The sequence below is a fragment of the Priapulus caudatus genome, unplaced genomic scaffold (genome assembly GCF_000485595.1).
Source record: "Priapulus caudatus unplaced genomic scaffold, Priapulus_caudatus-5.0.1 Scaffold13, whole genome shotgun sequence".
Lineage (NCBI taxonomy): Eukaryota > Metazoa > Priapulida > Priapulimorpha > Priapulimorphida > Priapulidae > Priapulus > Priapulus caudatus.
The window spans coordinates 636,467-651,772 of record NW_014577074.1 but is presented as its reverse complement, the minus strand read 5'-3'; the positions used below and the strand labels follow the sequence as shown (position 1 = coordinate 651,772).

The 15,306-nt window shown below is 41.2% G+C and overlaps 2 protein-coding genes across 6 annotated transcripts in view; one reads left to right on the top strand and one right to left on the bottom strand.

The window, feature by feature from the left end:
* Window positions 1–3,278: 3,278 nt before the first annotated feature.
* On the bottom strand, window positions 3,279–10,959 carry LOC106808487 (E3 ubiquitin-protein ligase RBBP6-like). 5 transcript variants are annotated; one of them, XM_014811250.1, is made up of 7 exons: window positions 10,892–10,959; window positions 9,078–9,836; window positions 7,526–8,379; window positions 7,214–7,359; window positions 4,300–4,480; window positions 3,647–3,717; window positions 3,279–3,513 (listed from the first exon to the last, which is right to left on the bottom strand). In XM_014811250.1, the coding sequence occupies exons 2-7, from the start codon at window positions 9,812–9,814 to the stop codon at window positions 3,478–3,480; spliced, it is 2,025 nt and encodes a 674-aa protein (XP_014666736.1). In that variant the 5' UTR covers window positions 9,815–9,836; window positions 10,892–10,959; the 3' UTR covers window positions 3,279–3,477. The 5 variants fall into 5 exon arrangements, with proteins under 5 accessions (XP_014666736.1, XP_014666728.1, XP_014666713.1 ...); XM_014811242.1 differs by lacking the exon at window positions 10,892–10,959 and adding an exon at window positions 10,731–10,884; XM_014811227.1 differs by lacking the exon at window positions 10,892–10,959 and adding an exon at window positions 10,752–10,884.
* Window positions 10,960–13,660: 2,701 nt separating this feature from the next.
* Window positions 13,661–15,306, top strand: part of LOC106808477 — a gene marked incomplete in the record, with an annotated part of 118,905 nt that continues 117,259 nt past the window's right edge. Inside the window, 1 exon segment of the mRNA XM_014811215.1 lies at window positions 13,661–13,900. Coding sequence (XP_014666701.1) covers window positions 13,828–13,900 — 73 coding nt within the window.

Genomic DNA, 15,306 nt, shown 5'->3' with positions numbered 1-15,306 from the left:
TAACTGCAAATCCTAAAAGCGTGAACATATATATCAGTAGTATTCCCGTCACCTGTGTGATATACATGTATATTCACATCAGGCCCACCATCAGGGTGCATCCGCAGTTTGGCCTGGAACGAAGCTGAACGTGTCACACCTTTATTGACATGGCCTGCTTATGACGCTCCAAATGACAGCTAACAGTATCTATTTTATGACCCCCTATATTCAGGCCGTACCTTTCGGCTGTACTACGTCATTCGAAGTGTAAGATGGGCCAAGCAGGGGAAAACAGGGGTAGGAGGCCAAACCAGCGTCCTTACAGACAGAGGCAACCAAAAAGTACCATTGGGGCAAGAGGGAGTGGAACTGCTATTTTATTAAGTTGTGCCAGAGAATGTTTGCTGCCTGCTTTTTCTCAGTCCTCTCTCTGACCTGATAATTACTACCATATTTGGCTAGTTGTGAGAAATTAAAAACACATGCACCTCACCCTCTGTGACATTACAAGAGACTCATAGTCATGGGCCATTACTATTTTGCTTTGCTCAGGGTTCATCCATTATGATAGATGGATGGCAGTAAATTATTTGGATTCTAGTCCAACCTAATGCAGCATTAACCGACTTCTTTTCAACAAGTGCCGCAGAGCGACAGCGCTCAACTGACGTGTACTGTAGCCAGGTATTATTCTGATAAACTCACTGGCAACCGAATCAAGTGCGCCCTCCTGCCACCGCGTTCGCGCTCAGAGCATATATCTAGGATACTACTAATACAGATCTAAAATCTATGATAGGCTTTGCTATACCTACTGGTAGTACAGTAATAAAGATACAGCTGTGTAACTTTTAACAGCTATTTAATGACTTCGCTATATTAACATGTTATCATGGATATGCGTCGAGCGCGAGCGTAGTGGTGGTGGTGGTGGTGGTGGGGGAGGGGGTTCTAATAGCAAAAGCAGTTCAGTCCTTTGTTAACAGTCAACAAATCCATGGTTAACCCTCCTCTTGAGGGTCAAAAGGTTATCAGACACTTACTCTTCGCACGTCAGCGGAAAGTAGATTTCATGGTCCTTTCAATAAAGTGATAAAAACGGTAGGTCAGCGCTGAAACAAAAAAGTTTTGCACTCGGTCCGTTAGACCATGTCCTCAGAAAATGTCTGATATCTGCCCTTTCCCCCACTGCCCTTTGACCTGTGACCTCCAATTTCGCGCTGGTGATGGGTTTCCTCCCCATCACACTATATATCGAATATTAAGAACGTAGGTCAAGCCGTTGAGATTTGTGCCGCAATTCCGTATTTCCTCCTATACCTTAAGTTAAGGGCGAAATATTCCCCCTCCATTGACACATCTTGACCTTTGGCCCCCAAATTCGACATCCCGAGTTATTTTCGTGATCCCCCACGATGTCCCGAATATCAAGACCGTACGTCGAGCGGTTAATATTTGTGCCCAACTGTTGACGCACGCACGCACGGACAATCATGCGATTCTACAAGCTGCATCTGACTTCGTCAGCTGAGCTAATAATTAAAATTACAACAGGATAAGATATACATATTGGATCAAACGTATAATGATGTTGTCTTCATTTTACTTTCAACCCACGTACCTTTTTATTTTTTTATGAAGATCACGTAGTAAATATTTGCAGACATAATGAAGAGAATGTACACACAGTTTCATATAACCTCGTAGTTGCTTTTGTGACATTTTACAATTGTATAATAGGTATAACCATATACAATCAAGTTTGATCCATAACAGAATTCAATGATATTCTAAAATTACAAAATTTCAATGTATATACTTTTGCAGATAATTTATTCATGCAACTCAAACTAAACGTAAAACTCATTCATGAAATAATGAAATTAAATGCAGAGCTATGACAAAATTAAACATGACAGATATAAATCTAACTGGGTTAATTGTTACTCAACCGTGAAGATTGGAAACGTACAGCTTACGTTTCGCCTCCATCCAGGAGGCTTTCTCAAAGCTAACTGATGATTATCAGATTTGACCACCAGATGGTGTGGTGGTCAGTAGCTTAGTCCACACGTGACTGAGCCTGTATCCCCAGGGGCGTGTACGGGGGGGGGGGTCCAGGGGGTCCGGACCCCCCCTGCTCGCGCAAAAAACGCATCTAAGGGGGTCTAATTTCAACATTTTTTCCCAAACCCCTCCTTCGCGTGCTCGCAAGTTTGGTTTACGGTTAGACCCCCCTGGTACAAATCCTGTACACGCCCCTGATCCCCCTCGTCACGGTTGATGTTCGGGGTCTTGCGGATCCAGATCACTGATCTCTATAATATAATCTATTACATTATAGAGATCAGTGATCCAGATGGCCTCCTTAATACATCACCTGATTTTGATTGGCTCAGTCACGTGTGGACTAAGCTACTGACCACCACACCATCTGGTGGTCAAAACTGATAATCATCAATTGGCTTTGAGAAAGCCTCCTGACAGGAGGCGAAACGTAAGCTGTACGTTTCCAATCTTCACGGTTGAGTAACAATTAACCCAGTCACATCTATTAGTCTACCAACCTAATGAACTTGTTTAATAGGGATGATAAATATATTCTTATTAAAAGCAACTAACTGTTGGCAAATAACTTCATTTAGCTATCCATTCACAAGAGAATGTGTAGTGGTCATGGGAGTTCACATATAACTTGTATAATGCTAGAATTACATCTAAACCTAATGATAAATCGCTGAAAAGTATCATATTTGATACAATTTATTATATTTCACCGACATTGCCAAATAATCTACTATTGCCCTTCTACATTCCTTAGGCCAATGTACAGGTATCTGAGCTAGTAGTCGATGATATATCTACAGTGATTTCTCATTGTGTCATCACATAGCCATAGCTTATGTACCAGGGGCCGGTTTCACGAAGCGTAATTAACTTTAATCATGATCAAGTTAATCACAATATTTATTTCTATTCAGAAGCATGATTACATCCACTAATCATAATTAGTTGCTAGTACTAGTACAGTAAGTAGGCTGCAGATTTTACAATTGGAAATTTTACTTCCATTTTATCCCAAGGAAATTTAAATTATCTAAGATTAGCTGTACTAATTTAGTAATTATAATTGCAAATTAATTCCTTTTCAGGTATCGTTTTGCAGGTACTTTTTGCATTGTCCGCCATTTTGAATACAGTGATTCATGTATAAGTCGGCTAATTATGTGATTAGTTAAATATGTAATTAAATTACTTCGTGAAACAGATTTTTAAGTATGATTAACTAATCATAATTATGGGAGGTTAATCATGATTAGTGATTTAATTATAATTAAAGTTAATTACGCTTCGTGAAACCGGCCCCAGGGTATTAGCCACAAGTAAAACTGAGGACTATGATGGAGGAAGCTGTCAACTACTGTGGAGAAACACTTGTATATCAAATACTGCTGTCTATGCTGCTGTTGTGGGTGTGTCTGTGCTTACCGCATATTAAGTCGTACTGGTAGGTTTCTCACCTGTATCTTCCTATAAAAAAAACAGGAAAGTCATTATAAAGTACACATAACCAACTAAATACTATTACAGAGTATTAGAATACTAATCTTATGTAAGCCTTATCGTGTAAATGCGATTTTATAATCGACAAAAATGTTTTTACCGTTTCTGTATCCAAATATTTATCGTGTTTCCATTCTCGCTCCACGCTCTTTTCACGGAAGAAAGATGGACCTGAAATTTTACATGATCCAATTAAAAATAAACGTGCATATCATGCAACATACTTTATATGTTTTACTTGTTTTTCATATTAATTTCACTGAGAATTGCCATCTCTTAGTTTGATTATTCTATTTTATAACATGTAATTCAATATAATTTGGTAAGTTAGCACTTTAAAAATCCACACATTGCTGGGATGCATAAATAATTTTTAATAACATTGGCCTCATGTAAATTGTTTGTGAATGCTTTAGTAATTTAAAATCAGTCTAGCTGATTATGTTTGTTGTAATTGAGCCACTTGATAATACACTGGTTGCAATTCGAATTATTTTTGTGAGGTAACATGATTTATCTAGATAAAAAATAAAAATAAATACTCATGCATCATATATTACAAATTCGGATAAATCAAGCTTAACAAACCTCATAAACTGCACTGAGCATGATATCAGTAAAACGTGACTTACATGGATAACAATGGCAACCAATCGGGACACAGTTACTCATCAATTAAGCAGATATCAATAATCACTTAACTCGGCAAATTATTAAAGCCATGAATGGGGTTCATTAACATTTTTGACATACCACCTCGCCCTCTGAAGCCTCCTCTTCCACGGAAGTTACCGCGATAACCTCCTCGCGGTGCTCCTCCGAATCTGCCTCGGTAAGTGGAGCCTCTGAAAAACCTTGAGCCTCTACCACGGCTCCAGTCACTGCCGAACATGCCTGACATTCCCTCTGGTCCCGCCACATCCCGGTCATCATGCTAAAAGTAAGGTCACAACTATATTCCCATAAAAGTTATCTTCACACACTCAAAATTAAATCAGAAATTCACATTTCCAAGTAGTTGGGAGTTTGGAACTCATCAAGATTAAGACTCTAGACTCGCTAGACTCGTAACAACATAACACAAGAACACTTTGAGCTATTCCAACATGGTCAAATGAAGCCCAGAGAATAGCATTAGCCTCAGTCACATAAACAACACTGAATGCGAATCCAAAAGGCTTCACATATAGTATTCCTCCTCTGAATTAAGGAGGCAACACGAAAAGATAATGCAAGAGGTCTGCACGAGCTGATGGACCCAGTAATTTGATAAATATTTATATATATAAGTTTATGGCGAGAATCACAAAATATATTTTCATATATATATTATATTTTTCATATGTGGATGGCAATAGCATTTTTTACCAGTACGTTAGCTAAATATTGATTTCTTGTTTACAATATTCCAAGCAATAAAATACCCCATAATGTGGATAATTGGTTTATGATTGTGTGAAAAAAGGCACTTGTAGTTGTAGTAGGTGAAAATTGTTTTTAAAACTGCAGCCCCAAAGTGAAAAGCTGCCATGAATGTTTTTACATATATTACCATTCCTTGATTACCACATAAAAATGTCCCCCAAATGCCACGTTTAGCACAAACAAGCCTTGTTAATTAAAAATATAATTAGAAAAATGCAAACATGTAGGAATGACCTTTCATTCAAAATTTACTTGAGCTTGTACAGGTGGCACAGCAACAGTGCCTAGTCTAATCTAGGATAGTAGTTTTGCACAACAACAAAATAAACAGTTTTTTTAAACCTCATAATAAACTAGCATTGAGAACATAATAACCACTTACTCAAACTTAATTTCACCAATAGCAAAATTATAAGAATTAAGACTTATTTACGTACTATATTGTATGCACAGATATATACGCAGATAAGTCAAATCTTTTGGAGCCGCTATGTCAATATTACTCGACACAAAGGTGTGAGACACTTTTGTCGATGTAAACATAGGAACACACAAGATTTAAAGAAGGCAGCTTTTATGTTGAGCCTATCTGATCTAAATATTTTTATGGACGAAATCCTGCACAGAACATTACATTGATTAGATGCATTCTGGATTTCAGGGGAATCCTGCTTTAATTACACCATGAATTTAAGCACAGCATTTCCTAACCTCTGAATTTAAGCACAACCTAAATCCTCTTCTTTTGTATTTCTAGCCAGAGGAACTGTTGGGCACATTTGAATTTATATCAACAGGCAGTACCAGATAAGCTCCGCAGTTTCACTGTGCCACCTCTCTGGTTTCCTCAAACAAGTGCCGCAGAGCGACAGCGCTCAACTAACGTGTACTTTAGCTGGGTATTCTTCTGATAAACTCACTGGCAACCGAATCAAGGGAGAGGGGGGGGGCAGTCCTTGTGTTTTGGAAAATGCAGGCGAGTGAAAAATCGCACACCTTGGCTCGCCGAGGTGTGTGATTTGCATCGGAGTGCCTGCAGGTCACGAGGCAAACTAGGGGTGTTCGGTGGCATGCCCCCCCGGAAAAAATTTGAAAACTAGACTTCATGAAATGCCATTTCCAGCATTTTGGGCTAAAAATTAGCTCTGCATTTGTAATATTAATTTTGACATTTTTTAGGTGATTTTTTTTTCATCTAACAAAATATCAGTTCTTGGACATGTGGATAACTTGAATCACACATTTAGCATGTTTAGTCAAAAAGGAACAACACTCAATTTTTCAAAGTAGACTATTAAAACTTTATCTAAAAATACAACCAATCACATTCGTCATTCTAGAGCGCTTTGCGACTGTCGTTATAAACATGTGAACCGACTTCCGGCAATGTCTGTGATATTTACAACCATTTGCGTTTATCTTCGAGTTTATAAGTTAAATTAATGAAAAATAAAACACAAAAAAAAAAAAAAAAAAAGGTGTGCGTTTTGATAATGCTTAGGTGCGCATTTTTTCGCACTTCTCGTGATCAATCGAGGCGCGCGATGGCGCGATCGCGCACCTTAAAACACAAGGTCTGGAAGGGGGGGGAGGGGCTCTAATAGCAAAAGCAGTTTAGTCCTTTGTTAACAGTCAACAAATCCGTGTTTACCCCTCCTCTTGAGGGTCAAAAGGTTATCAGACACTTACTCTTCGCACGTCAGCGGAAAGCACATTTCATGGTCCTTTCAATAAAGTGATAAAAATGGTAGGTCAGCACTGAAACAAAAAAGTTTTGCACTCGGTACGTTAGACCATGTTCTCAGAAAATGTCTGATATCTGACCTTTCCCCCACTGCCCTTTGACCTGTGACCTCCAATTTCGCGCTGGTGATGGGTTTCCTCCCCATCACACGTAAGAGCGTAGGTCAAGCCGTTGAGAATTGTGCCGCAATTCCGTATTTCCTCCTATACCTTAAGTTAAGGGGGAAATATTCCCCCTTCATTGACACACTGAATCTTGACCCCCAAATTCGACATCCCGAGTCCTTTTTGCGATCCCCCCCCCCACACGTCCCGAATATCAAGACCGTACAGCGAGCGGTTAAGATTTGTGCCCAAATGTTGACGGACGCACGGACGGACGCACGCGCGGACAGACAATCATGCGATTCCACAAGCTGCATCTGACTTCGTCAGCTGAGCTAAAAAAAAATTTGAGCATTCTAAATATATTGTTATATATCACAAGAATTGCACCTACCTCATAATAGTACCCTCCTTTTGGTATCATTTCTGGATTCTGAACCCATTCTGGAACTTCAAATTGTCCTTTATCTGGCCTTCTGCTGAAGTCTGGTAATCTCTGTGGCATATCCCTTCCTCTCCATGGTCTCTCTGGCCTCCTTTCTTTAATACACAAATAAATGACATTTGCAATGAAATGATTCGTATTGATGTCTAGGTCTGATATAATGAATGTAGTATAAAGCTGATGTAACGTGCTGCATGGAGCAGCTAACATCGCAGGCTGTCAGGCTGCATAGCTAAAACCATGTACAGACTGTATACTAACCAGGCTGATGCAGCCTTGCATCTCTGCTCTGTGCTGGAGATGTGGTACTGCTGATTCGCCTGTCCTGACCCTCTCTGCCTCGGCTCCGTCCCATCTCATAATCATTATCATCCATGTGCCTTTTCGCCCTCCTCTCCTCTATGTTAAGCCGCAGATCTTCTCCGCTGCCACGCTTCGGCCGTGACCTGTCGTCCCCGCCCCGCATATCCTCTCGTCTCCCCTGCAGGCTGTGACGCAAGTCTCCAGTCGTTAGATGCTTGCCACTTGGCTGGCGTCTGTAAGCCGTACCCCTGGGTTCCTGGCTCTTGTCGGGGTAGCGGGTGCTGACGTGGAACACGGTCTTGGAAATCGGGGAGCGCGACCGGCTCCTTGCCATAGCTTTTGGTGCAACCACGTCAACAACTCGGTTATCATCCTGCGCATGTGCCATCATTGCCTTCCATCGGTTACTCAGCAGCGTGCCCGTCATGTGCATCTCAGAGGAGCCTATCGGCTTATACTGAGTACCATCGCCTCTGCTGCTAACACTTATGACTTTCTTGCTCTCCTGTTTTGTATCGCGGTCGGTAAAGTCTAAATGTGCGATGCTTCTCAGCTCCTGTCGTTCAAAGAGAGGCTTCACACCTTCACCCTTCTTCCGAGGCAGGTACACGCGGTCGATCTCTATTGACTTCGTCTGTGGTGAACTCGGCTCTTTGACTCGCGTGATCTTAATGGTGAAGTTTTCTGGTGGCTCAAAGGTCTTCTTCGCATAGTGGCGATCTTCAACAGTGGCCGACTTGTTTGCTAACTCCTTGTATATGCTAATAGGTGAAGAGGCACGTGCGCTCTTCTGCGGACGAGGTGATCCTGACCTGAAGCCATGTTTGTTAAAGTTTTTATTACGAAATTTTTGCTTAGAAACGCTCAACCCCAAAAAATATAACAAAATATAGTCTCACCTCACAGCGGATATATCACTGATTACACCAACTTGAAAAACCGGATTTTATGCAGTTATAGCATAGAAAATTGGATATGAACACATCGTAACACAACAAAAATATCCTCGAGTCGCGAGATTTGTTAAATGTGTCAACTTGTAATTTGGCAGTGCAAATGAGATTTTGCGAGAGACGTGCAAGTCTATGGACGATAGCTGGCGCTAGTAGCACTACTAACTGGTCCAAGATTACAAGAAAGGGCTCGCTGGTAATCGAACTTGCATGTTTTGGTGAATAAGGTTCTAATTCATTTTCTCGTTACTCTAGCCTGTTGCTGTTACTCAAGCAATAACGGTGGGTAATTAAACAGCTATAAAAGAGAGGGAAAACACTAGACAATTCTCGTAAATATGGCGTACAGATAGCATTGTAAATGATCAGTGGCTGCATGCAGTCTAAGACAAAATACTTCCCGTATACTTTTACGTAATTTAACAACAATTTGGTGTAAATTAATTGTAAAGACTTATCATGCTGTAAGTGTAATCAGTATCTTTAGATCCAATATTATGATTTGTCACAATTATATATTAAATTTAATTATTTAATAAATGATTCCTACTACCTACCTACTCCTTGCACCAACCCTCCATTTTGAACCTCTCTCATAAGACCTAGAGCGATGGCCTTTTGTTATGGATGGTGATGAGTTTCTTGGCCGCCTATTATGTGATCTTGAGGCCCACTTGCCAGCCCCATCTGGAGATGGAGATTTTCTCTGGGAAACAAACTTATCGATAGGCAGAGAGTTGGACCGAGAGCGTGATCTATGATATTCTCTGCGAATATCGACTTTCTTCTTCCATTCTCTTGAAGGTGATTCAGAGGCAGTGTTTTTAGGAGACTTTGAAATACTGGATCTGCGCTGGTGTGTTTTGGCTAATTTGTGACTGTCAGATCTTGAAGTTACGTTCATTTGTGTGTGTGAACCTGAATGCATTGGGGATGCACCTCCGGGTGAGGCCTTCCTGCGACGGTGCGGTGAATTAGACTCACGCCTCTTCATTGCAGGAGAGCGAGAACGATGCTCACGTCTTCGAGGGGAAGCAGACCTACTCTTGCTTCTCATCAAAGACCTCGATGAATAACGACGGGAGTGCGATGCTGAACGGGATGATCTTCCATGCTTTCTACTGCCTGACCTGTTCTTCGTGTCAGAACCTGGTGCAGACTTCTTGTGCCCCTTCACTCCTCTAGATCCTGAGTCAGAATGCCGACTATGTGAATGATTTCTGGAATGTGACCGTGATCGCTGACTACGGGAGGACTGTTTTGGCGACCTTTTCGGTGACATCGAACGAGCCATTTATATTAAGGATGTTGGGTACCTATAATGAATACATATATACTATCAGTACATACTAGTATTTCATGAAATACATTATTTCATACCCTAATTATGTAATTACTAATAATAGTATTAATACTATTAGTATTACTAGTAGTACTACTACTAGTACTACTAGTACTACTAGTACTACTAGCAAGGTCGTACACAGGAAATTTTCAGTGGTGGGGGGAGCAGTAGATGAGAGAAGACTTAGACCAGAGCGAGCTACCTCTGGAAACATTGTTATGACCACGCTGGGGGTTGCAAATTTAAATTTCTGGGAGGGGGGGAAGTGCCCCCCTGCTCCCCCGCTATATGTACGGCCATGACTACTAGTACTACTAGTACTACTGCTGATAGGGTCTATGTCCCCAGGGTACTGCCGGAACGTACCCTGGGTACGGTCCGGTATACTGGAACGTACCCTGGTACTAAATACTACTATCTAATAGGCCGGACCGTACCTCGCCTACTCCCTAACCCTAACCCTAACCATATCAGCTAGATAGTTACCAGGGTACGTTCCGGCAGTACCCTAGGGGACATAGACCCTATCAGCAGTACAACTACTAGTCTGCCAATGCCAATGGAATGACGGGTGTTTTTGACTCGCAGCTAAGGCCTGCATACCTCCCAAATCCCATTGGTTGATACAAATCACGTGCCTGAAACTACTGTCCTGTTTCAATAACTTTTATGGTGCATTGTGACCCTAACCCTAATCCTAATTAAAAAGCTGCGAGTATGTTTTTGATACCGGCTTATATTGATATTAGTAGTATTACTATTAGTATTACTAGTAGTACGGGGGGCCTATTATTATTATTACTAGTACTAGTAGTAGTATAGTACTTATTATTAGTATTACTATTAGTATTAGTAATAGTATTACTTGATAGCGTATTGAACGTACAAAAACATACACAAGACTAGGATATTATTTGTTAGAGAAATAATAACCCCTTCACAAATGTAAATGGTCGTGATGACTACTTGCACTTTTAATTACAAATACAACAACAAAATTCAACATTGCGAAAAACAAAAGGGAACCTGTGGCCGTGCGAAGCGTCCGAACCAATCGGGAACCCTCGGAACAGAATAGTCTCTTTTCTAGGAATGACGGAAAGAGCCGAATGGGTTTTCTGATTGCCGTCCGAACCGTGCTTGTGGCGCCCCCTTGCGATACTTGTGGAAAATAACTTTGCCATCGTATCATAGATATCATATAACAACGTTGTTATATGATATCTATGCATCGTATGCTTAGCGACCCTTCGCATCGCAGCGATTTTAGCATAACGATACTCGATAGCAGGGCCGGACTAAGCGTGTGGGGGGCCCGGGGCACGCAATTGTGTGGGGGCCCTATAGTCTGTATTTTTTCTGCACTTTCATGCTTGCAAATTCAGAGAGTATTTCATCGTGTTTCAACGAATTTAAAATATCACTTTCGATAGCGAGAATACTGAGGTTTACCAGTCTCTGTTGGCTCATCGTGCCATTCGTGGTTCTCATGTGATTTTTAATCAACTTGAGTTTTGAAAATGACCTTTCACCGCTACAATTCGAGACCATCAATGAAAGATAGATTCTCAGAGCAATTTCGGTATTAGGGAAAGTGTCCTTCAGCTGAACAGCAAAATTCAGTCAGAGAAACAGCATGGGAAACGCATCACTTCAACGTTCCATGCTAAAAATTTTGTGGATCACAATTACGACAGTTTTGTAAATTTTAGGATACTCTAAATGTGGGGGGCCCCAAATGTGGGGGGCCCGGGGCACGTGCCCCTGTTGCCCCGCCCTTTATCCGCTAGTGCTCGATAGCATAGCGATTTTAACCTATAACTTCGTAAAGATCAGTCTTCAAAGTCCAAGGGACTATAATGAAAACGGAGATACACAAAGTTGATCAAATAGACAGATCAACACTGCGGATTGCAGCAGAAAAAGGCATCAAATTTGCAATTAACAAAAGAGGAGGAAGAGAATTCCAATATGGATTGACAGAAACGAAGAAGATCCATGCATCACATAATGACATATATGTCGAAAACGATGCTTACGGCTCAGTCTGATTGAGTACTGTGGACAGGCTCCATTAGACCATTACGCAAGAGAGAATGCCAATCTGACCATGATAAATTTTATGAAAGGTTAAAAAAAGCGGACACGAAGCAAATATGTTATATAATAGTCTATAGACTTATAATTGTATCCCCCGCGACAAAATTGGCGGGAATACTATCTCCTGATACTATATGGTTTCATGTCTGTCCAGCCGCCTCCACCGCCGCTCGCCGCCGCAGACACTTATCCTTACGCTCTATAACTCGCCTAGCACGGCCAAACTTGGTATACTTACACATCTTGGGGAGAAGGTGTGTCGCGTACCAAAACCAGGTTACTGCAACCTTTATTTGACCTTGGGCTTAATCATATTTTCCTTCCGCTCTATAACTCAGCCCCCAATTGACCTAGCGTGACCAAACTTGGTATACTTACTGTTACACATCTTGGGGAGAAGGTGCGTCGCGTACCACAACCAGGTCGCTGCGACTTTTATTTGACCTTGACCTTGATCATATTTCCCTTCTGCTCTATAACTCGGCCCCTAATTGGCCTAGCGTGACCACACTTGGTCTACTTACACATCTTGGGAAGATGGTGTGTTGCGTACCAAAACCAGGTTACTGCGACCTTTATTTGTCCTTGACCTTGACCTTAATCATATTTCCCTTCCTCTCTATAACTCTGCCACTAATTGACCTAGCGCGAACAAACTTGGTATACTTATACACATCTTGGGGAGAAGGTGCGCAGCGTACCAAAACCAGGTCACTGCTACCTTTATTGGACCTTGACCTTGAAATTGATCATATTTCTCTTCCGCTCTATAACTCGGCCTCTAATTGACCTAGCGCAACCAGACTTGGTATACTTACACGTCTGAGAGAGAAAGTGCGCATTGGCACCTGTCTTTGACCTTTACTCTGCACTTGCAGATAATCTCTCCGACTTTTAGTTTAACCCTAATCAACATACGTCCTTAATTACGGAGATATTTTATTCATACTAGATCACGGGGGATACATGTAGTTGGCGACAACTGCCATTTCTAGTTCTAAATATAATTTTAATGTTATGGTTTATTGAGCTCGAGTCATGGTGACAATGGTCAATAGTCATATGTTTATATATGGTGTATATAATTTATTGTTTTATTTAGACGCTGTGCCTGGCATATTATAGTAGTGCTCATAGGGTCTATGTCCCCCAGGGTACTGCCGGAACGTACCCTGGTCACTATAATTTTGATATGGTTAGGGTTAGGAATCAGGATTAGGGTATAGGGTTAGGGTTAGGGAGTAGGCGTAGGCGACTCCCTAGACTCGTTAGTGGAGTAGGCGAGGTACGGTTCGGCATATAATATAGTACCAAGGTACGTTCCGGTATACCAGATCGTACCCAGGGTACGTTCCGGCAGTACCCCCGCCCGGGGGACATAGACCCTCTCAGCGTCGACGTACGTCGACGAATGACAAATGCTGTTTTCCATTCCTTCCTTATTTTTCTTGTTTACTTATTTCATATTTCCACTTTCTGTGTACACTGCTCCTTCCATATTTCCTATAGTTCAATGCCCAAAAAAGCAAGCTATATATGCTCTTCAGTTGGCATTGGTTTTCCAGTGTGCCGACCCCGTCTTCTGTGGCCGTCCCACGCGAAATGTGACGGCGGCAGTAAACAGAATAATTTAGTTACCCGCCCACAACATGACGTACTTGTGACGTCATTTTCCGCCATACTGCGGCAGAAAATCTTCATGTTAGCACGGTAGCACAACCTCGGCGAAACCTTATTTTCGAACTGTTTGGTTCGGAAGGTTACAAGGGGAAACCTGCATTTTTTCCGGATTTTGTCCTTTCTGGACCGGAAAAGCAAACCGTATCAAGACGCGATGGATAAGAAAGCCTGATAGGGAAATTATGTTAAGGTGGTGGTGTGTTTTGGTGCTTCTGTCAGGCGAAATTGGTCGGTCTTTCGCTGAGGGGAGAATAGGTAAGTCATACATAAATGGTCCTAAATGAATGACTCATAGTAATAATAATATAGTTTAGTAATTAGTAGTCCTATTTTAATTATCTTTTAGATGTAGGTGCAGAGTATATTTAGAAAATCTGCAATGACAATGAGCATGAGCATTATTTAGAAAATCTGAAATGACGAAAGCAATTTTTCTGCCAGTTTTTTTTATCTTGATTTGAATGAAATTTAAATCAGTGATGCGGATCTTCGCCGGATGCAGATGATTAGTTGCACTTGTAGAATTGAAGCTTTTTCTGCTGCCAGCCGCAGTGTTGACAGCAGAAAAAGCTTACGAGATTACGAGGATACCTGACGTACTGTGCATGATCATGATGATTGTATCTAGTCATAGTGCTATAGTAGGAGTAGGCCTATATATGGTACTGAAGTTGTACAAGTTGTAATGATGTGCTGACAGTAACACTAACAGTTGTTACTACTATAGTGAGTACCTACTCACTACTAGTACTACTGTACTACTACTAGTTCTACTACTATCTGCTACAGGTTCCATGAGCACCTGTTATTCGAAATTCCGAAATCCGTTATTTTTCCGTATGGCCACTTTATACCAGGAGTAGAAAATTCCACAAGAGTCTCGAAAGGGTTATAGCAGTTTGTTGCATGCATTTATATACGTCTCACTTGCACTATGTGAGGCCGATTTGGCACCAGTTTGTCTCAGTTGTGCTCTTCCCCGCTAGTGCATTACTAATTTTTAATGGTTTATGGTAGTGGAAATTTTTATACTCCATCACACTATACACTGCAAATTATCTACCACAAAACATACAATATACTCTCTGCATCTGTGTGACATTGGGAAGCTAGATGTTCTGGGACGATGATACCTTGCTAGGTGTCAAGTGTCCACTGTACAGTACATCGCCACTCAATAATGATATTTTTGTAGTATGCTCTTAGTCTAGACCTCGCTTATGGTATGCAATTATGACCAGTGTAGGCCACACCGAGACGGATCTTTTCATACAGTGTCGAGCTATTCAGGAAACAGGAGATATTTGCATGTAACCGTGTGAAAGTTTAGACGGAGGTCATAATGTTTACATTACGTTTTGGTACGTGTGCTAATAGTGTCTAGAACTGCCTGAGAGTATATTACACATGTTTCGGGGCTGTATGGTTAGGAGTATTGCACTGTAAATGTGCATTATTACAAATTTATCTTGGGTAATTGCGTATTGATGGGTAAAGATAGATTGGCAAATGATCTTACTTATAGTTATCAATGTAGTAGTAAATGATAGAAGAAGAAAAAAAGGAGAGAAAGTGAGGGAAAGAGACAGAGATAAAGAGAGAGAGAGAGAGAGAGAGAGAGAGAGAGAGAGAGAGAGAGAGAGAGAGAGAGAGAGAGAGAG

What these genes read in the sequence shown, in the direction of transcription:
- LOC106808487 (XM_014811250.1), bottom strand. Translation starts at nt 9,814, where the DNA reads ATGGCTCGTTCGATGTCACCGAAAAGGTCGCCAAAACAGTCCTCCCGT. An exon ending in AGGGTTGGTGCAAGGAGTAG is followed by an intron (nt 8,380 to 9,077) that starts GTAGGTAGTAGG and finishes ACATGGCTTCAG; the next exon opens with GTCAGGATCACCTCGTCCGC. An exon ending in AATATTTGGATACAGAAACG is followed by an intron (nt 3,514 to 3,646) that starts GTAAAAACATTT and finishes TTTTTTTTATAG; the next exon opens with GAAGATACAGGTGAGAAACC.